Consider the following 23,386-nt stretch of genomic DNA (forward strand, 5'->3'; position numbering starts at 1 on the left):
TTATGATGAACTGGGAAGAGGAGAGGGAGTATCTTTAGAAGTCACCAATAATGAAGTATTAGTAACTAAAGCTCAACACCAACAAAATGGCATTTGATGCTCCATTCTTTCATTAGGAATACCTAGTGACCTCTGTCTTTAGCTCAAAGACCATAAATAACATGACGGCTTTGCCTATGGCAAAGAGAACAGTAGGTTTCTCTACAGCAGGATTTAGCAAAAACAATCCCCATTATGGATATCCAGAACACAAGCTGAAAACTTTTTTTAAAAAATAATCATGCTGTTCCCCAAAGGTACCAGACAGAAATCCTAAGAATAAAGAAAATAAAACTTGACATGTTACCTGTAGATTTTTACATTGAGTTCAAGTTTCCTACATTTCCACCAATATATTCTCTGACCTATAAAAATATAAAAAGTACAATGCCAACTAGAACACTAAAACTCAACTAGGTGGCGTAGTTGATCACTAGGCCTGCCCTCAAGACGACTCATCTTCATGAGTTCAAATTCAGCCTCAGACATTAGTTGTGTGACATTGAACAAGTCATCACTTAATTTGTCTGTTTCCTCATTTGTAAAATGATCTGGAGAAGGAAATGACAAACTACTCTAGTATCTTTGCTGAAAAAACCCCAAATGGCATCACAGAAGAGTGAAACAACCAAAGAAGGTACATCATTTTGTAATCTTATTTTAAGTAACAGTAGTTGAAATCAGTTTTTTTCCACTAGACAAAGGAACAAGAGTATAGGGTACTAATTCAACCTTTTAAAATGTGACTCTCTAGGTCTCAATTTTCTTATCTGTAAAATGGGTTTGGAGAAGGAAAACTAAATGGGTTTTCAAAGATTTTAAGAGCTGAAATGACTCTAAGATTAAATTATGTCTTTATAGAAAATGGCAAGAGTTTTTATCCCTCACAATATCAAATTTGCTGAATTAAAAACTGAGTATATCTTAAAGCTCTAAAGTGTAATTATTTTAAACAAAAGATGAGGCTTACAAATGAGGAAGCTTTACTTGCTGTCTCCTGAAACTTTCTTAAAACTACAAGAGATAAAGTGGTCTATAATAAAATTAAATAAATAATTTCAAAGGGTACACACATGATATTGGTAAGTGAACTTCCTTATGTGGAAATACCCTCCAGTACTGATTCAGATCAGCAATTGGTACATATCTCTTAGTGGTAGTTACCCAGGGTCATGTGGCTATGACTGGTAAAAGACATTTGAAATCAGGTCCTTGGGACACCAATACCAGCCTTCCATCTCCAATAGTACTTTTTGTCTTCTAAAGTATATTATGTAATGCTTACACCACCTACCTATACTCCAAAATAGAGCCACGAGGTTTAACAATTTGATGGAATTTTGATATTTTTAATCATCCACAATTTTTTAAAATGAACATTCCTGATAATATACAATAGAGTATGAAACCAAACTTCTCTAATTAAGAGAATACCACTGCATTTGAATAGAAGTTAATGAATTCTATTCTAAACAAACCAATGTTCTCACCCATTCATCCCCCTCCCCCCCTTAACCTATTTTTTAACTCCTAAGACATGCCCATTATGGATACCAAGAAAGAGAAATACCTCAATTTTGTTTTGCTCAAGCTCTGTTGAATGCTGTAACTTATCTCCATAATTTAACCTTGCCCCATTCCCTCATAAGTATCTGGGAGAGATTCCCTACTAAATCACTAACCTACACTAGATTTGGCCCTAGTAGTAGTAGTACACAGGACATCTGGCAAAGCCCCATAAGCCCTCTAAGAATGTGGGAATTTTTAACTAGATTCCTAGTTAATGAAGTGTTAACTAATAAAGATGTTGTTGTAGTATAGATATTTTATTTCTTAGTTGTATAGCACACCAAACATTACTTAATATTTTTGATGATTACAACTGCAATATTGTCAGGATTATAATCAATATATATAGTGGCACTGTATTACAAATGCCAAAGATTTGAGACAATGGGCTCAACTTCTACTGACCCCAGAAATCCTCTGGAAATTTTTAAAAACTAGATTCTTACATAGTACAATCTTTTTTGTGATATACAACTCTCATTAAATGCTGGATGTTCCTTCCCAAGCCCTCCCCCCAAAAAAACCAGTTAACCAAGGAAAATGAACTAAAGATGAGTCAGGAGACTTTTGTTCTGGTCCTGGCCTCTACCATTAACTAGTTGTGTGCCTAAGCAAGTCAATTCTTGCCTTAGTTTCTACAACTGTAAAATAAGACTGGACTAAACGATCTGAGGTCTCTTCCAGTTCTAAATGTCTTCATTTGAGATGCTATGGTTCAGGGTTTCCAGGTAACTGAAGTTTTATTCTAATAAAAAGTATGATAAATATGAATCTAGATGCACTGGAGTGAAGAATGACTGTTAATACTTAATTCCAAATGATCTGGCGACATCATTGTAAATTCTCTAGTATAGACCTGCCTAGGCAGAAGTGTTAGCCAAACAGGTCTCTGCAGGCAGCTGGAAAATAAGTCCTATCCCTAGGCTGGAGCTCCTCCGCTGATGTGCCAAGGTCAGTTCTACAACATAAACATCTCAGTCCCATCCTGAATATTCCTTACCTGTGGCATTTGCTATGGTCAATGGCAGACCTGGCAGCTGGTGCACCTGGATTCCTGAAGCACCTAGTGCACTGAGGTTGATGGTCTGGAGGCCTGGCATCGAGGAGAGCTGAGCAGCATTCACAGTGACCGTGCCAGCAGGAATGGAGGCAGCTGAGGCGATAGGTGTGAGGGTGGTGTTGCTGTTGCCAGTCTGTCCCAAAGAGACACCCTGCATTGGTGCCAGGGTGATTGTCTGAGCCTGTGGGTTCTGGACTTGAAGATTCTGAAGCTGAATAGTCTGCCAACTGACTTGCCCATTAGGCCCCACAGTTGGTGTCCTGATGATAATGGGGCCTGAGTTGGGAACAGCCTGAAGCTGGAGGTTCTGGAGACCATCTTGAGAAATAGCTTGGGTTGTAAAGGTCTGGCCTGACAGTGGTGCAGCCTGGAGAGCCTGAATAGCCTGTCCCCCTTGAACTAACTGAGGCTGGATGAGGATCTGCTGTTGTTGCTGTGACTGCTGGTTTTGCTCTCCCTCTTTCTGTTGACTGGTCTGGAGTGTACCTCCAGGCGTTTGGTTCTGCTGAACATTCAGAGAGTCAGATCCCTGAAGCCCACTGACCCTTTGTGGTGTCTGCACTTGAGTATTGGTCCCAGATGTTCCGCTGGTAGAAAAATTCATAATGCCCATGTTGCTGGTGGTGGTTGTGGACGAGTAACTGCTGGCATTAGTGAAAAAGGATCCAGAACTGGCTTGTGAGGTTGCCAGGCTAGCAGAGCTAATAGTTGTCCCTGAGGTTGCCGGCTGTGAGCCACTCTCTTGAGAGCCTGAGCTACTGATTGTGACTGCCTGGGAACTGGGAGTCAGGGTGGCTGCAGCAACACTATTGACAGGCAGCAGGGTGATATTCCCATTTAGAGCCACTGGGACATTGGCCACGTACTGAGTCTGTCCTGAGAGGACATTATTGGCCAAGCCTTGGAGGGGGACAGCCTGCTGGAGCAGGTTTGGCATAGCAGCGATGATATTGCCCCCACTCCCTCTATTTGTGATAATCTGCTGGTTTGCCCCTGGTATTATCTGAATTTGACCAGAACCATCTTGCTGCACTTGGGCCCCAGTGGTGGCAAACTGCAGCTGTTGCCCATCAACAGTCTGGAACTGGGGGATTACTTGATACTGAATGTTAGGCATCACTCCAGGAAGTCCTGTCAGAACTTGCTGGTTCTGTATATTGGGGGTGGTGGTGACAACGTATTGTCCACCAGAGACTGGGCGATTCTTGGAGGATTCACTACTACTGCTACCATTGCTACTGCTGCCACCCTGATCCTTTGAGGTAGGGGTAGCCCCAGAGGAGGAGATGATCTGCCAACCATTGGCACCTTGGGTGAGCTGTGTGGCGGCTGTGAGATCGAGCTCACCTGAGCCCCCTGACTGGCTTGGGCCCTGGGAGTTGTTGCTGTTTTCATTGGGTGACTCGATTCTGCTGCAAGTGGCTGCTAGCAAAGCCAGTGGGGATGGCTGGGACTCCTGGTCAGAGAGGAAAGGGAGGAGGATTATTGATTTGTCATATGTCAGCCCTCAGTCATGCACAAATACCAAGAAGGAGACGAGAGACAAAATACAACCAGACTGCTGCATGAAACATAAGCAAAGATAGCACACCGGACAAGCAAGTACAAAGAGCACAGTGGGAGATCCAGAACACAGCCTGAAGAAGCAAACCAAGGAGTGTCTCAGGCATTGAACAATACAACCTGAGAGGCAAGAATCATTCACACCTCGCATTAAGAATAACCTAACTTCAGATATGCTACTATTTGAAAGAAGAATGCCATGAGCCGCTCAATGTCCGATCCCCAATTCATTGTCTCAATTCCCATCCAAGGGGACAGTTTTCTCAATACCTTGTTGCTTCCACTTCGAGTCCTCCCTACTTCAAAAGCATTACTTACTATGTGTGGGGACTCAACACTTTAGTAAGGTTTGGGCACTCTAACTCACCTGGCCACCTCCTCCTCCACTACTGCTGCTGCCTGTGCTGCTGCTGCGAGTCTGGGAAAAGCCACCTCCACCATTACTGCCAACTCCTTTCTCAATCTTCACCACAACAGGCATTTCATCCACAGAATGATCTTGATCTGGAGAAGATTAAAAAAGCCAGAACGTTCAAAGAGGCAGCAAGGGAGGGCGATACAAGGTCCCAGACAAGGTGGGACGCAGGGAAAGACAGACGAATTGGAGGGGGCACCGGGAGCGGGGGGATGGGCGGGTGCACGGGGCATTCAGACCCCAAGCTCCACGGCTGGTCATCTTGGGATGCGAGGCGGCCGCGGCGGGGTGGGCACGGGGAGGACTGGGTCTCTGGGCAGGGAGGATGGGGAGGTTGGGCACGGCCGCCAATGCCAGGAGCCCTCCACGAGTTGGGGGTTCTATGAAGCAGGGGACCGGGCCCTGGGGAGGCGGCAGTGGCCAGAGGAGGGAACCGGGGTGGGGGTCCCCAGGAAAGAGGAGAGAAGGCGGTTTCGGGGGCGGGGAGGAGGCGGGCCGAGGGGGGCCAGGGCGGTTTCGGAGGAATGGGCGGGGCGAGGGCGGACCCACGGGGGGGCCCCCCAAAGGGGGGGATCGACACCGGAGTGGGGGAGGAGGCCCGGGGCAGCGGCGGCCGCGGCATTGGCGGTGGCGGCCCCGGGGCGGGCGGGAGGCGTAAGGCCCGGGCGGGGCCTGCGGGGCCTCGGCGCCCCCGCCGGAGGAGCCTGAGGCGGGCGGCGGGCGGGGGAGGCCCGTCCCCCGTGGCCGGGGCGGGCAGGGGGCGGGCGAGGCCGCGCTGCCCCCTCCCCCGGGGCGGGCAGCCCATCCCCCCTCCCCCTCGGAGGCCCCGCCACTGCCCCGGCTCTCTCTTCACTCCCTCCCCCGTCCCTTCCCCTTCCCTCCGCCCCGGGCGGGACCAAGGCCGCCGCCGCCGCCTCCCGCCCGCCCCCCCTCTCGGCGGGGACCGCCCGGTTGGCCCGCGCGCGCGCCCCCTCACCCGCTTCCAAGCCCCCGGCGTGGAGGGCACGGATCCTTACCGCTCATGGTGGCAGCGCGGGCACGAGGTCTGGGAGGGGGGATCCTGCAGCGGGGGGGGTTAGGGGGGGCCCGGGGAGAACGCGGACGCTGACGAGGCAAGCGAACCTGGACCGGACAGGGAGGGGGGGGTGAGGAGGAGGGAACAGCGCGCCACAAGCCCGGCCTAGGCCCCGCCCCGCCACTGCTGCCCCGCCCAATGAGGGAGGGGGAAAAGAGGGACTTACGGAAGAGAGGCGGATCGATTAGCCAATGGGAAGGATTACTAGTTTACTAGGGCGGTACCCGCTGAGCAGAAGGGCGTTGCGTATCAGGCGTTCGCCCCCTGGGATCAGCCCTCCAGTTCTAAAGTCCAATAAGAAATAGGGCTCTAAGGGAGGGGTGGGATCTTTTAAAGATGGACGTGAGAACACGCTAATCAAAAACCAGGCGGGCTCTCTACGTGGTACGGATAGGATCATTTTTGTAGAAATGACGAGAGGAATGACTAATCAGATTTCAGGACATGGCTAGGCAAAGTACAGGTTTGCGAACAAGGGGCGGATTTATCTGAAAACGACCACTCGCAAATCAGAAAGGCACCTAGGCAAACCATCATTGGAAGATTCCTAGAAGCAGACGGGACTAAATTTACATTGACGTGACAAGACATCCAATAAACCACCAAATAAGTTTTGTGAGGGAAGTCGGAGCAGGAGGGAGCGTAATCGGCCTCCTTCTGAATCCCGTCAACCAATGAGGAAACAGAGTTAGCAGGGCACCGCCCTAAATTGGCCAATGGGCGTTGGCCAGTGGCGCCTCGAACTGGGGAGGGAATGGGGTTGTGCCAATAGTGCTATGCCGCCATGTTGTTTTTTTACCTAGGCGTTTTCACGAACCCAAAGCGAGCCGGCGGCGCGGCACTAGCCTCCGGGGGCGGAGTGTGGGGAGCCCACCCGCCCCCTTCCTCCTCCCCGCTCCGTCCCCCTGGCTCTCCTGCCCCGCCCCGGCCCATGTGAAGGAGAAGTTGGGGCCGGAGCTCTGGGAAACCCCCCCTCCCCCGCTGCACGCCTAGCCTTCTCGGGCGGGGAGAGGGGGGAGGGGCAGCTGGAGGTCGCGCCTGGAGCGTGTTCCGGTTTGCTTTCTGCCTACCCCAGCTTTACCCCTGGTTAGGCCCTGGAAGCCCCTGGTGAGCTTCTGGACTCTCGGGGGTTCTTGTTTACACCATCACTGAACTAGATTCAGTCAGAATACCTGTACAGGACAAGGTCCGGCTGTCACCGGAGCATAGAGGGAACGCTGCCCCCCCTGCGGGTTTCCACTCGAATTCGCCCTAGGGGCTTTAACAAAGTCTTTAATGCAGAAAGCCAGGCATACAGGATTGTCAGTTATTTCGAAATGATTGGAGTCTGGGGGCTACAAGTGAGGAAACCTCTGAATTGGGGAGGAGGGGGCCATGTTTACTCAAATGAGTAAAATAGACAATTTAGGAGGAAGGACACAAAGGGGGACAACCAAGAGGGGATTGTTAAGTACTTAAGCACTTACTAAAGGAGGGTGAGGGGCAGCAAGAATTTGGGGATCATCAAGTGATGGAGGAGAGGGGGCATTCTGGGCCTGAAAAGACCAAGAGGTGGTGCAGGTCAAACTCAGCCAATTTGGCTGGGATGAAGCAAAGTAAAATTCCATAAATCTAGAAAGTCGGTTGGAACCAGGCAGTGAGTCTTTAAATTATATGGTTTTTAGCCTAGGAACAATAGAGAAATGCTGAAGACCTTTGAGCCAAGAGACTGTCTTGGTTAGGCCTGGAAGAAATGGAGAGCAAAAGGAATCAATTAGAAGATTATTGCAAAAGTCAGGAGCTAGAGATCTAATATGGCAGATTGCCCATAACAGAACCCCTGACAGAAGTGATATCCCTGATAGTGTTCTCTCATAGAACATAAACTTCTCAGAGAGGTCAAGAAGTATTTAACTTATACCTTGCATCAGTTAGCATTTCGTGCTTAATAAATACTTATCTAAGTGTGGGGCTCTTTTGATTATTAAAGGATCAAACAGAACCAAGCGTGGAAGAGCCACCATATCTCCCCCTTGCCTCCTGCTCCTGGGCCACTGAATGAAGCAGAAAAATCACTTAAATCATTCCTAGACAAAAACTGTTAGGAAAACAGTTTGACAGAAACTAAGGACAGCCCACTATTTAATATATGCCTCCATAAACGCCAAATGGATGTTGGATTTAAAAAGATCTTAAAGGAGCAAAAGAGTTCATGATTAAACAATGATCCCAAGATAAAATGAAGTAATTTGATTACATAAAATGTTAAAGTTTCCACACAAATCTACTGCAGTTAAAAGGGAAATGGGTAAGTGGAGGAAATCTTTTGTTGCCAGTTTCTCCGACAAAATTCTCATATTCCATGGCTCAAATTTAGAACCATTTCTTGGTGGAAAAATGGTCAAAGTTTCAAAGGAAGATATCCAAGCTTATTAGTAATCATATAAAACGTTCCAGATTACTAATAATTAGAGAAACAAATGGGGAAAAACAAGATCAGTTTTCCCTCACATCTATCAAAATGGCAAATATGAGGAAAATGACAAATGTTGGGGCAACAGGCACACTAGGTCATTTTTACCATGGTCTAGCCATTCTGGATAGCAGTTCAGAATTAAACTTCTTGTGCCCTCTGAACCTAGCTGTACCATCATAGGCCTGTACTTCAAAGAAATCAAAGAAAAGAGGAAAAGCATCTACCTGTACAAAAATATTTATAGAAGCTCTTTTTGTAGTGTCCAGAGGCTAGAAGCTAGCAAGGGGGGAGTGGCTAAATAAATTATGGTCTAAGAATATAATGAACTATTATTGTTTCGTAAGAAATAGTGAAACAGAAAGTGAAAATTGGAAAGACCTTGGTGAACTGATGCAAAGAATTTGGCACAATGAGGAAAATGATTTACACATTATAGACAAAAGCAATTTTGATTGATTTAGGAGCTCTAATCAATACACTGATAAACTTCAAACTCTAAATACACCACAGTCATTCTGAAGGAAGGCCTCCTCTCTCAGCATTGTCTAGTTTGGTGATCCCATCAGCTCTCAAGGATTCAATTATCTTCCCCAGGCAGATGATTCTTCTATCTATTCATTCAGGCCCCACCTGGCTCAGGACTTCCCATCTCACATCTGCAGATGCCTACAGGGCAACTCAGTCACAAGCATTTTAAATTCAATTTCTGCAAAACTGAACTCATCTTTCAGGGTGAAGGAGGGGCCCTTCCTAACTTTCCTGTTACTGCTTACAACCATCCTAGATGCCTTACTCCCTTCCCCCCCTTCCCCAATACCTAATCACCAAAGTGCCACAAAGTCTCAGGTAGGAGAGGTAGGGTAAATGGGGTAGTAATGGGTGGGGAAGTGGGTGGGGTATTCTAGGGAGGAGGGTGGGGTAGTATGGGCTAGGGAGGTGAAAGCCTGAGGGTAAGTAGATTAGGTGACCTGGGGAACCAAGCTGGCCAGCTAACTCAACTCTTTCACAGTTGGGCTGCCAAATCGATTTTTCTTAAAAGTATACATCAGACCCCGTTACCAGTCTCCTCAGTAAAATGTAGTGGCCTCCAATTAGTTCCAGTACTAAATATAAAACATTTTTTGGCACTTAAAGCTTGCCACAACCCAGTCCCTTCCTACCTTTAGTGACTCAGGCCTCCTCCATTCTGACTTGGTGACTGTTCATTGGCTGTCCCTAATGTCAGGAATGTTCTTCCTCCTAATCTCTGCTTCCAACTTCCCTCAAATCTCCACTAAAACCCCACCTTCCGCTGGAAGTTTTCCTAATCCCACCCACTTTCCTACCTCCATGATTAGTACCTTGCCTAGAATGTCATTTCCCACATAAACTATACACATCTTAAATATACACTGTTGTTTTCGGGTCTATCTCCCCATTAGGAAGTGACTTCCTTGAAGATAGACCCCAAGTTTTTGCCTTTTTTTTTATCCAGAGCACTTCACACAATTCCTGGCATGGCATAAGCAGCTGAGTAACTGAATATTTTAGTGTATGTGCTATTCTTTTTGCCTTTGACCTACTTCAGATACATGCCTTGCAGTGGGATCTCTGGGTCAAAAATAAAATAAAAAATCTATATAGATGTTTATAGACATCTAGAAAGATAATTTATAAAGTATTTTATTTATTTTATGAGTAATTCCTAATTGCATATATTCCTAAAGTATTCGGCTAACCATGCCATTCCTCAGTTCAATAAACTAATGGCTAGATCAAATACTGGGCCTATACTTAAGAAGACCTGAGTTCAAATACCTCAGCCACTTACTACTGAACATCACTTAATCTCTACTTATTGGGGGAAATGGGAGAGATTTAATTTTTATTTTATTTTTTCTCTATAAAAACAAAACTTTTTTTTTAATTTTTAGTTCCCCATTTTTATCCCAGTCTCTTATTCTTCCTGTCCTCCTGATATAAATTATACTTGTGCAAAACAAAATGAGATATTTGTAAAGCATGCTGCAAACCTTAAAATATTTGTTATATAAATGCTAACTATGATTATTATTATCATGATCATTAATAAAACTCCTCTGATTGGTTTGGCCTAAAGCCTTTCAAAAACTGGACTGAATCTACCTGTCTAGATTTGCCCCCCTCCCTACCCCCACTCTACCATATAGCCAAACTGGCTTTCTGAATGCTGCCTGGACCTGACACCCGATTTCTTGTACTGTGACTTTGTACAGGTTGTCCCTCCTAACAGGAACATCTCTGCCTCTGAAAATCCCAAATTTAACTTCAAAGCTCATTTCAGTTGCCAAGTATTATATGAAATCCTTCCTGATTTCCCCATCTGCTGATGTTCCCCTCCATATACTTCATCTTGTAATTGTATTGTAATTGCCTTGTGTTGATTTTGTTTATATTTATACATTATTTTTACTTCTTTTCCCTCTCCCCAGAACATCAGCTTATGGATGGTACTTTGTTTCACTTTGTCCTTGTGTCTTTAGAATCTATCCTAGTACCTCTCTCATAGAAGGCTTAATAAAGGTTGTTGATTTTCTTCCAAGGATTTACATAAGCAGAAAGTGCTTGCACAAATTTTTTTTTTTGTATATGGTCCCATCTGTTACAATGAAAAGAATGCTGAATTTGGAATCAGAAGACTACCTTCAAATGTTGGGCCATACCTTTCCACAGGCATCCTATCTCATTTCCCATTTTTAAGAACCTGAATTTTGCTTATCTCATAAAAAGGTCAGGTTTACTTGAGATAGCTATAAATATTAATTTAGGCAAAAAGCCCAGTTTGATGGCATCAAATGAGGAAGTGGGTTGAGGAAAGTAGTCGTCTTTAAAAAAAAAAAAAAATACTTGTTTTTAGTTTGCAACATTTAATTTTATAACATTTTAATTTCTATTTTTTTTTCTCCTTCCTTCCCATCCCATCCCTTCTCCAAAATGGCAAGAATAGTTCTTTTCTTAGTGCTTCCCTTGGACTTTCCTGTATTGCTAGGACCTTCTCTGTGAGATTTTGTTGTTCACTTCTTTGTTTTCAGACTCTTCATAATCACATTTGATATTTTCTTTTGGAATATTGAAATGATTTGCAATTTCCTTTTCTAGCTAATTTTATAGATGTGGACATTGAGACAAACAGGGTTAAGTGACTTGCTCAGGGTCACACAGTATCTGAAGCCAAATTTGAACTCAGGAAGATGTATTGCTGGCTTTAAGCTTAGCACTCAGGCTACTTAACCAAATAGCAGAGATTATTTACCACTTGTTATGTATCTTTTATGTACATAGTTGCTTGCATGTTATCTCTCTCAATAGAATGTGAACTTACTGAGGTCCAGAACCATGTTTTTGCCTTTTTTTGTGTTCCCCAATGCCTGGCCTACAATAAATACTTAAATTGAATGACTGGAGACTGAGTATAAATCAACACATGCTATGTTCACTTTTTCTTCTGTTTTTTTTTTTTGTTTGTTTGTTTGTTTGTTTGTTTGTTTTGGTTTGGTTTGGTTTTTTTCCCTCATGGTTTTTCCCTTCTGTTCTGATTTTTCTCTCCCAACATGATTCATAAAGAAACGTGTTTTTAAAAATAAATGTACATGTATAACCAGGAAAAAAAAAAATTTAATTGAATAAATCAAAGCCATTGCTTGAGAGATTCAGTTACTCTCAAAGGGATGAGAGGAATTATTTTAGAATCAAAAAGGATAGGGGCGGAGGTGGGAGTCTAAAATCAATTACCTCGGCAAGCTTCTTGCAGCCCTAAGATTAGGGTTGTCCAATAATAACGTCCCAGACACCAGTGACATCAGTGATTGAGGGCTCCCAAAAAGAACCATCAAGAGGAAGGATGTGGTAATAGGAATATCCCAGTAGCCATGAACAGTGCCAGGCAAGCCACATGTGATTAATGAATACCTATGGATTGGTTAATTAAATATCTCTCCCAAACCCTTCTCTGCTGGGTTGGGCTAGTTCTTTTTCCTTAAGGCATTGAAATTGTTCTGGAGACCTAATTGGTTCTGAGGACAAAGTTCAGGCCAGTGACATAGTTTTTTTGACTTTCTGGTTGCCTGAGTACATAAGACCCAGAAACATAAGGAACTCCAGCTCCTCCCTCACACCTGACTGGTAAGGCAGCCACGTGATCAGCCAACCCAGACCACAGAAAAACTGAGTTCTGCTGAATCAAAACTATCCTCTGACACATATACTTCCCCTAACATAGTTAAATTTCTGTTTGCTAAATGTTAAACGGACTAGCAGTTCCATTTTGTTCTAAACTCAAACCTAAGGTACTAGACTGCCTTGTTTAGTTCTGACCTACTTCATGTAGTAGGTGTGCTATGCCAAATAATAACATTATCTCATTTGATCCTCAAAACAATGTGGGTACTGTTATTATGTTCATTTTACAAATGAGACAGGCAGGTGACTTGCCCAGATTCTAATAAGTAGCTAAGGCAAAACTTGAATTCAGGTCAGCATTGTATCTACTGAAGAAAGAACAGGTCATTCAGTAGTTCTTAAAAGAGGACAAAGTCTGCCATTTGTTCTATTCTTCTATTTCAAATAGGTGACTTGATCTAGTTGCACTTACAGTGACTATGTAAACATGGCAGCTGGCATATATGCTTATCTAGATCAATCAGAAACTAAACCTGGCTCCTCCTTCTGCTTTGTGGCTTAATTTGTTTATTTTCTGAACAGAGATCCTTAAGTGAATGTTTCTAGCCTTAGAAGCTACCTCCTGGGCTCAAGTGTCTAGAAGTTTCAAAAATCCAATGTTGACTAATAGTAGGAATGATCACTTCCTTCACTTTCTTGGAGATAAACTACCAATGATGGGGTCATTCAAGAATCAAAAGACTTTCTGGAAGTCCTGAAACCCTGGCCTTGAGGTGCTGCTTTGACAGTAAAAAACTAAAGTGAAAGTAAAAACTATATAAACTATATCTGGACTATAATACATCCAGCCCATCTGCCTTCTCTGAAGCCCAACCCAATGCAAGGGAAAGTTACTTGAGACCTTCAAAATATCCATGAAAACTGGGAAAGCCCAAATTCTTTAAGCCAGCCAGAAAGAAAATCAAATAAAGTGCAAAAGACCTAGAATGGGGCTTGGTTTGGAAATGTATGAACTTGTTTCCCCTACATACATGCTCTAGCTCCCCTTTATGTTTTGTCTTCTACTATTAGAATGAAAACTACTTGTGGGTAGGGAGCACCATTGTGAGCATTAAGTGAAATAGCCCTTGCAAAGTGTTTTGCAAACCTTAAAGTGTCCTATCAAATGTCCTATTAGTTATTGTTATCATCATCATTGCCTAGGCCACCTAAGTGCTTCTGATAAGGTTTGAGAGAGTATGTGAGAAAAGCTTAATCTTTCTCTTTGACACTGAGTTTCCTCAAAATTGAATCTGGTTTATATGAAGTAGACTTTGTTTTTTAGCATTTGTGTTCCCAGCATTCCCAAATGCCTGAAACATAAGTGCTTAATAGATACTTTATCTACCCATTCATGGGCTTCTCTGAGTCCTTTGAATTTCCTGTTTCTTGTGTATGTTTCTGGATTTCAGTGAGTTCTTTGTGAGAGATTACTATTTCAGGTTCTAAGTATTTTTGATTTATACTTTTGAACTTTTTGTGTATTAAGCATTTATTCTGTGGTAGAAGAAAAAAAGATATTGTTCTATACCTGACATTTGCTTTTTATACTAATTATTATCTCATTTGATCCTTATAACAATTATGGTTGATAAGTGCTATTCTTATTCCCATTTTACAGATGAGAAAATGGAGGCAAAAAAGAGGTTAAGTTACTTGTCCAGGGTCACACAGCTAATATTTAAGATGGGATTTGAATTCAGGTCTTCTTGACTCTAGGTGGTGTAGTAGATTGTCAGAAAACTGGAGAAAGACAAGTTCAAATTTAGATTCAGACTATTTATATTATTTGGGTGCTGAGAAAATTACTTAACTTCTACCTGCCCTCATCTGCAAAATAGGAATTATAATAGCACCTATGTCCCAGGGTTATTGTGAGGATTAATTGAAATAGCCCTTGCAAAATGTTTTGCAAACCTTAAAGTGTCCTATCAAATGTCCTATTATTGTTATTATCTTAGTTATTGTTATCATCATCATTGCCTAGGCCACCTAAGTGCCTCTGATAAGGTTTGTGAGTATGTGAGAAAAGCTTAATCTATTCTCTTTGACACTGAGTTTCCTCAAAATTGTATCTGGTTTATATGAAGTAGCATCCCTTTGTGGGTGAAGGAAGAATATCGCTGACTTTATAGTCAGGGTACTTGAAATCAAGTTCCATCTCTAATACTTATATTTGTGTGACCTTAAGCAAGTCTTGAGCCCAACTTTCTTCATCTGAAAAAGAAAAAGATTTGAGAGCCTCTGCAGGTCCTTTATGATCTGATAATCTAGTCTACCAACCAACCACTAATACTTTCTAAATTGTAAAGGCATTTTCCTCAAGATTTCTCCAAGAACAACTGAAATACAATAGTCCTTTCAAATCTATTGTTCAGTATAGCAATACATTCCAATTTAACCTGACATATCTGTGCAGGTTTCTATGAACCCAGGTGGAATGGACTCACAAGCTACTGATGATGAGTTCATAGAGACTTCCATGACCAACCTCATCCTCATTTCCTGGTTGTTGGTTCCTCATTGATCCATTCATTTGAAAGTTAAATCAGAAGAGCATTAATACTTTTTGCTGGTTCTCAGCTGGCTAATGCTCTTACATCAAATTGTTGTGACCTTTATTCTCTTGGTCAATCAAGCAGTGCATAAGCATTTATAAAATAAATATCTAGCATATGCCAGATCTGGGGAGACAAAAAGAAAAAACTTTAAAAGTCTATGCTTTCAAGGAACTCATATTCTATGTGTGTACATATACTATCTGGTGTATATGTGTGTTTGTATGTATTATATATGTAGACACACACACATATTTGGAAAGAATAAAAAAACCTGCAACAGAAGGTAGTTTAGCTAGGGAGAACATTATTAATTGACACAGTCATGGGTCAGGAGTGGCTCAGGAAAGGCTTTACATAACAGATCAGGGCTTCAATTGAGTCTTAAATCAGCTAACCAATATTATTCATTAAGTGCCCACTATGTGCCATACACTGTGCTAAGCATTGGGGATACAGAAGAGGCAAAAGTAAGTCCCTGCCCTCAACGAGTTCATAATGTAATGGTCAAGACAACAAATGTGCACAAATAAGTTATGTACAAGGTAAATAGGAAATAATCAATAAAAGAAAGGCACTAGAATTAAGAAGCATTCAAAGACTTCCTATAGAAGATGAGATTTTAGTTAGGACTTAAAGGAAGTCTGGGGAGCTCATCCTCAAAGAGGAAGAGGAAAAGCATTCCAGGCATGAGAGGCTGGATGGCTTGACCAAAAGCAAAGACACTGGAGAAAGACTGGCTTGTGAGAGAAGTGGTATAAATGAAAGTTTGATTAGAACAGAGAGTGAAGGAAGGCAAGTAATGTATAATAAGGATGGAACAGGAGGTTTAGAGACTTAGTCATGAGGAATTTTTATTTTTTATATATTTTATATTTTATTCTAGAAGTAATTAATATGGAGTCACTAGTAAAACAGTAACGTGGTCAGATCTATACTTGGGGAAAATAATTTCTGCAGCTCTGAGGAAGGTGGGTTAGAGTGAGGCAACACTCAAGACTCAAGGAAGGGAGCCCAAATATGACTCTTAACAATAGTTTAGATGAGAGGTGATGAAGACCTGAACCAAGATGGTGCTGTATAAGGTAAAGAGAAGGTGATTGAGATGACTGAAACTGAAAAGAAATGGGCATCATATTGCCTGCCTTCTCAATGGTTAGGGGAAAGACCAGAAAGAGGAAGAGAATTTGGAAAACACACACAAACACAAAACAATGTAAAAAAAATAAATTTTTAAAAAGTGAAATTTTTCTTTGGTCTTTTGTCTTTTTTGTTTGTTTGTTTCTTTTTGCAATTGAGGTTAAATGATTTGCCCAGGGTCATACAGATAGGAAGTATTAAGCATCTGAGATCACATTTGAACTCAAGTCTTCCTGACTTCAGGGCTGGTGCTCTATCCACTATGCAACCTAGCTGCCCCAGTCTTTGTCTTTTTAAAATAATAATTTGTTGCTATTCTGAAGGTGAGAAACATTAACAAGAATGTTTCCAAATCTAAAAGATAGGAAAAGACGGTTGTATCTGAAATAATGACAATACTATATACAACTTACTTTAAAAATATTTTATTATGTGTGTGTGTTTGAAGGCTCTACTATTCAATAAAGTTTTTCTATAATTTTTTTTTTTTTACAATCTTTAAATACCTTATTTTTCTTTTTCTGGCATTACCATTAGTCTTTTTGTTTTCTTAATCCACTCTCCTCAAAAAAAAAAAATCCTCAAGTACCTCTCCTTTATTACAAATAAGCACAAAATAGATTTGAAATTGCTGAAAACAAATAGGCTTATTAGTCTATATCTGATTTTGCATTCCTAGTCTATCAGCTCTCTGTCAGAGGAAAGAGATGATTTATCATCAAACTTCTGGAGTCCTGCCTAGTCTCAAATTTTGATCAAAGTCAAATCTTTTAAAGATGTTTTCCTTCACAGAGATGTAGTTACTGCATAAACTTTTTTCCTGTTTCTTCAATATGCATTAGTTCATAAAATCTTCCATTTCTCATTTTTTATAAAGTAATAATAGTCTATTACATGAATATACAGATTAAATGTCTATTAATATGCATTATCTCATTTTGTTCATTACAAGTCTAGGAACTACTCCCCCATACTACAGGTAAGAAAAGAAAGGTTAAGTGTGTTACCCAGGAATGCACAGATGGTAAGTGTCTGAAGCAATATTTGAACTGAAGTCTTTTAAACTTTTTAAACTCTGACCACTGTACCATCCAGCTACCTGTACATTACTATTCCTATTCTTGTACTCCATTAATTTTTTTTGGTCATCTATGCCAATCTGATCTATATAATGGGAAACTTCAGAATTATATATTAATTTACATTTTTCTTAACAATGATTTGGAGCATTTTTCTATATTAATGAGATGTGTAATTGGCTAGGCTTATGTAGCTAGTAAGCCAAATTTGAACTCTGATCCTCCTGACTCCCAGGCCTGTTCTCTATCACCAGTATTGCCTACAATTTTTTTCAAAATATATAAATATAATTTGGGATTTAGAAATGCTTAATCCCTTTCTTCCCACTTCTTCAATTGAGTTTCTTTCATTCTTCCAGATAAATTTTGTTATAATTTTTTTCCTTGTTCTATGAAACAAAGCTTTGGTTGTTTGGTATGGCACAAAATAAATGCATTAATTTAAGTAGTATTTTCATTCTTACATTTGTACAGGGCAACCATAAGCAATTATTTGTCTGTATTTTGTAAAGATTGTTTTGTAGTATAATCTTATACTTTTTATGTCTCTCTAGTTATTTTGAATGAAATTTTTCTTTCTAGCTCTTTTTGCTAGATTTTGTTGATTATATACAGAAAGTCTTATGAAATATGTCCTACTATTTTGCTGAGGTTAAAAATTGATAAATAAATTTTTAATTGTCTCTCTGGGATTCTCTAAGTAAACTATAATGTCATTCATTAAAAAATGATGATTTTATGCTTCTTCATCCAATTTATTTTTGTCAATATTTAAGCCAGTATTTCTAGGATCATACCATTAAATTACAAACTTCTTGAGGGCAGGGACTATCTCTTGCCTCTTTTTATATTCCCAAAGCTCAGCACAGTTTCTGGCACATAGTAGGTATTTAATAAATATTTATATTTATATCAAACAATAGTGATGATATGACATAAGCCCACAGAAGGCATTGGAAATCTTTGGGATAAATAAGAAAGTCTGCTTTCAAGATATGTTCAAATATATAAGAACAAGAACTATTCCATAACAGACATAAGGATATAAATTGGTAATTTTCAAAGGGAAAAAATGCAAACTACAAACAACCATATGGAAAACTGCTCCAAATCACTAAGAGAAATGCATATTAAAACAACTCTGAAGTTCCATACATCAAATTGCAAAAATTACAAAAATAGAAAATAACAATTGTTGGAATAGCTAAGGGAGAACAAATACCCTAATACATATCCCCTGCAGCCTTTTTATCCTGAAATGTCTCTCTACCACATTAGGCCACTTTCTCTCTTTGGTGAGTTGGTGAGTTCCTCCATTTTGGGACTTGATGAAAGGCCCAGGATAAACAACTTTCATTTCCCTCATGGCTCTACTTCTGAATTTCTGGGGTTTGCCACAATGCCTTAGCTGCCCTCTCACCACAGAAGTTCCCTTAGCTCCTGGGGTCTCTTTGCTTTAGAGCATCCATTAGTCCCTGCAATCTTTTCACCCTGAAACAACATTCCACCATGGTAGCCTTCTCTGGTGAATTCCTCTCAGAATCTCCATTTTGGGAACAAGCCTGATGCAGTTAGTGGCAGTGCAAGAGAGTTGTGGGAATCCCCTCTGGTTAACACAGGTCAAACGAGAGAAGAATTTACAAACTCGAAAAGTATGACTGGCAAAAGGGAAGTTTATTATTGGCTGAGAAGCCATCTTTGCTAGGAAGACTCACTCCTCAGTTGCAAGAGGTCCTGGCAAAGAAATAACAAGAGCTTATCACTGAGAAGAGGGTCTTTTCACAATGGACAGGAGTCCTGGTCAGCAGCTATGCCAAGAGAAAAGGGAGCAAACTACTTCAGACTTCTGCAAAGATATGAGTTTAAAATTGTCTTTTTTTATAAGAAATTTGAGACTGGGGTTTCAATTGGATGAGATTCTTACAATATTGTCAATATTCCCAGGCCTAAATTTCTGGTTGAATGAGACCACTTAAGTTATATCAGCTCCAGATCTCCAGCTAAATGAAACCATTTAAATTCTAGCTAAGTAGGGAGTGGTCCTGGGCTAATCTTAAGGAAACCACTTAACTGCTCTGAAGGGTGGGTCTCTGTCAGAGGAGAGTTTCAGACTCACCCCAAAAGTCAAGGAGGACAATTTCAGAGTTCATCCCTGTTAAGCACAGGCCAGCCACTCATGACTTTCAGGATTTCAGTTCCAGGTATCTTCAGCAACCTTTTTTGCATTTCTCTCTCCATAAAAATGTAAACTTCTTGAGCATAGGAATTGCCATTCTTTATGCTAATATTTTGTATTCCTAGCAATTAACAGTTGCTGGCACATAGAAAGCACTTAATACATGCTTCTTACCTAACCTTGCCTTGCCTGATAGAGCTATAAGTTGGTACAACCATTTTGGAAAGTTGGAATTGTGAAAGTATGTTAAATACTTCTTTTTTTTCCATTTCTCTAGAAAATAATATATATATATTCTAGAATAAAATTCTAAAATTCTTACTGGAGTTAAAAATTTTTTTTTTTTTTTTTTAAGAAAGTGGATAGGACAAAGTCCAGGTTCTAAGAAATGGATCAAAGGTGGAAACTATACTTTTATCTACATAAAATCAATGCCTCACCACCCCCCTTAAAGTGATTGTTGACTAACCTAGGATCAGTATCTTCTTTTGTCTTCAGGCTTAAGATATTGATCACACAAAGTTCTTTAAGATAGTCAAAAGAGGGATTTTGTAGTGACCAACATGTAATAACCTTAAGCTATTTTAACATATTTTGAATTTTTTCTTGTCCAGAGTTCCTATAAAGGTTAGCCTCAAACCATCTTAGAGACAAGCATCTCAGAGCATATGGCTAACTAGAACATTTTAGACATCTCTCCAAGACAAAAATGCCTTGGACATAGACTTTTTTTTTTTTTTTTTTTTTTAAGTATTGTGGCAGATCTGTTTTAAAACAGAACGCCAGGGATAGCCAGGTGGTGCAGTGGATAGAGCACTGATCCTAGAGTAAGAAGGACCTGAGTTCAAATCTACCTTGGACATTTAACACTTCTTACCTATTGTGATCCTGGGTAAGTCACTTAACCTCAATTGTGTTGCCATAGTCCCCCCCCCAAAAAAAAAAATGGAGGACCATATTAATATATATTTTTTCAATAGATCCATGTCCCCAAATTTACTAAATTATGTATATCCTTTAATTCAGTGCTACCACTTATTGCTTAAAATGTCTCTCTTCCCGACTCCATGGACCATAGCACAGCAATACTGTCCATTTCTTGGCAAAGATACTAGAGTGGTTTGCCATTTCCTTTTTTAATGGATTAATGCAAACAGAGATTAAATATCCAAGGCAACATTTGAACTCAAGTCTTTCTTACCTAGTACTCTATTCACTGAACCAATTAGTTAACTCTTCTAGGCTTATTCTCCAAAGAGATCAAAAGGAAAAAGGCTCATAAATTTATAGTAACATTTTTTGTTGTAACAAAAGGAAAGAAGAAAAGAAAAAGAACCTATCAAAACAGACAAATTATGACATTGATATAACAGAATGCTATTTCTCTAAATGAAATTCTAAGAGAGAGATTCAGAGAAATCCAGATGACTTTATGAACTTATATATAGTAAAATAAACAGATCAGGTTAATTTATACAATAACCACAACACTGTAAAGCAAAACAAACTGTGAAAGACTAAATATTCTGGTAAGTGCTATGACCAGTCGTGATTTTAAAAGACTGAAGATGAACCATACTTTCCACTTCTTGATAAAAAGGTAAGGGACTACATATGCAGAATGAAACATACTTTCTGACCAACCTATATGTAGGTCTATTTTGTTTGAATATACTTGTTTCAAGAGAGAAGGTTTTTGTGTGGTTTGGTAGTGTTTATGTTGAGGAGGGAGAATGAAAACAGTAACAGGCCAAAAAGAAAAGAACATTAATGAACATAAAATATACAGAAAAGAGCAGTAAGAAATTTAGAGAGACACACAAACAGAAGAGTTTTGGAAATATAATATTAAATTTAATATATCTGAAACAATTCTAAGCCATAAGTAATTGAAAATCACAGTTTCATATGCAATTCTCTATTTTTTTTTGTCCTTTGTATATGGAAAGATCAAGGTTGTTGATGTCTGCCAAGTTCATAATAATAATTTTATAAATCAAGATTTACAGAAGTAGATTGCAATCAAACCTTGCCAAAGCCTCTCTTCTCCCTTTCTTTATTTTTCATCTGGTTTGAGAGGAACAAGACTTTCATCCTGGCTAGGAATTCCACCCAGCACTGTATTCTGGGGAAGTAGAGGGAAAAAGAAAACTGTAGGCTGGACTGCCTTCAAGGACAATGACATCCATCACATTCTGCACCTTCTGCAACTTACTATGACCTTTGATTTTCTGAAAGTCTCTAAGATCTGAGGAAGGGGAATGGGATTTGCACAATATTATCATCCCTAGGTTTTACAGAGGAGAAAACTGAATTTGAGAGTTGTCATTTATTTATAATTACAGCTAATATCTGGGGTTGGGATTTAAACCTGGAGCCATAACTTATTCCAGCTGTTTCACTGATATTTCAAGAAAGAAAATTGAGGAATTCAGAAAGGAAGGAAAGTCAAAACTCAAAAGAAGACTTTGACTTTACAAATTCATACAGGATACTATGCCATTATCTTCCACCTGGGATTTATACACTGGCTTTTTTTTTTTTTTTAATCTTTTGGTATCTGTATTTCAAGATGATTAGTATTTTTTGTAATCCTATGTATTTTATTTTACCCCTTGAGAAACATGATTCCAAAAAGAGCTCTTCAACATTCTGCTGAAAGAGTCCATGATACATTAAAAAAAAAAAAAAAAAAAAAAAAAGGATGTGTGAAATCTCGAGTGAAATCAGTACTCACCTCATCCCCAAACCTCTTACAAAGGATATAGAAAGGGTTCTTGGCTTTTTTCCAGTCTTTTTCAAGGCCTTTCAGCTTATTGCCCAGTTTTTCCAGCCCCAGTAGCTTCATTTCTCCCCCAAATACATGGAAAGACAGAAAGACTGAATTCTCCAGATTAAAAAAGGAGATTTTTGCCCAGAGACAGACCAGCTGGTGAAGTGGGCCAGTTGTCTCAATGATTAAGTGTGTTGTACACACTTGTATTTGTTGGGACTGGTCTACATCAAAAACAGGAACTAAGTCTGGATTTGTATCCTAAGGAGGAAAAAAAAAAGGTTGAAATAGTACTAGAATTGTAATTTGGGAATATTTGACCAGGAATCCAACAGTTTCCATATATTTCTGATCCACAATCTGGACTTTTTCCTCCCTTACTATTCCTATTCACCTTTTCCCTTTCCTCAGCTGCTTCATATTGAGATTAAGCCTGGACAAGCCAAAAGTATAGAGAAATCCCAGTTTTGGAGAATTATCTAGTAACCTATTGATGGGGGGAACCCTGAAACTGTCCTCTGACTTTGGGGGGGAAGCCATGGGGGAATTCTTGAGAAACTCTGCTTTAGGAAAGGCCCACTTCAGGGAGTCAAGATAAAGTGATTTCATTGTTATCTTGGTGGGACTAATTGCACCCTCTATTAGTTGAGTCCAGGACCACTCCTACTTAGCCCAAACTTAAGTGATCTCATTCAGTTGGAAATCTAGGTCTGGGGGCAGTGACAACATTATAGGAATTTCATTCAATTGATCTCTTATTAAAAAGGGCAATTCTAAATTCATAATTTGCAGAGATCCTGTGTCAGGACCCCTGCCCAGCTGTGAAGACATTCTCTTCTCAGTGTTAACACCTCTGTTTACTTCCCTGTCAGGTTCTTGCCACTGAGAAAGTCAGTCTCCTGGCAAAGCTGATTTCTGCCGTGCCAATAAAATTTTCTTTTGCCGGTCAAACTTTTCGGGTTCGTGAATTCTTTCATGTTGAATCTGCGCCAATTAGAAGGGGATTCTCACACCTCAGCTCTCTGCACTGCCAAGAACCATACCACTATGAAATTAAAGGCTTCTTTCTCCTCCTCTGCCCCCACCCCTCAGCTATTTTATATCTGGGACAGGACTTGAATCTAACCCATCTGGCCCAAAGCTACTCTCTAATATATTTTCATGTTTGTTGTATGATGACATAGAAACTGAGTAGATGAAAGAAAATTGGTCAATTCTGCTCTTCACCAACTGCCTTGGAAGGTCACAGGATTAGACAGGAATGAACCAACGGTAAAAAGAAATAGACTTTGAACTGTAAACTTCTAG

The 23,386-nt window shown here is 40.5% G+C and overlaps 2 protein-coding genes across 4 annotated transcripts in view; both read right to left on the reverse strand.

Annotated features, from left to right (window-relative positions):
* Window positions 1-9,356, reverse strand: part of SP1 (Sp1 transcription factor) — a 41,144-nt gene extending 31,788 nt beyond the window's left edge. Inside the window, exons 1-3 of one of the 3 annotated variants that reach the window (XM_074270225.1) lie at window positions 9,337-9,356; window positions 4,599-4,735; window positions 2,609-4,124 (exon numbers count right to left, since the gene is read on the reverse strand). In XM_074270225.1, the coding sequence (XP_074126326.1) occupies window positions 2,609-4,124; window positions 4,599-4,712 (1,630 nt within the window). In that variant the 5' untranslated portion in view covers window positions 4,713-4,735; window positions 9,337-9,356. Of the gene's footprint in view, window positions 1-2,608; window positions 4,125-4,598; window positions 4,736-5,195; window positions 5,307-5,662; window positions 5,775-9,336 lie in introns of those variants that run through there. The other 2 variants (XM_074270224.1, XM_074270223.1) reach the window with 2 other exon arrangements.
* The window catches only part of PCBP2 (poly(rC) binding protein 2), a 350,172-nt gene that overhangs the window by 146,673 nt on the left and 180,113 nt on the right, over window positions 1-23,386 (reverse strand). The window lies entirely within an intron of this gene.

The sequence above is a fragment of the Sminthopsis crassicaudata genome, chromosome 5 (assembly GCF_048593235.1).
Source record: "Sminthopsis crassicaudata isolate SCR6 chromosome 5, ASM4859323v1, whole genome shotgun sequence".
Taxonomy (NCBI): domain Eukaryota; kingdom Metazoa; phylum Chordata; class Mammalia; order Dasyuromorphia; family Dasyuridae; genus Sminthopsis; species Sminthopsis crassicaudata.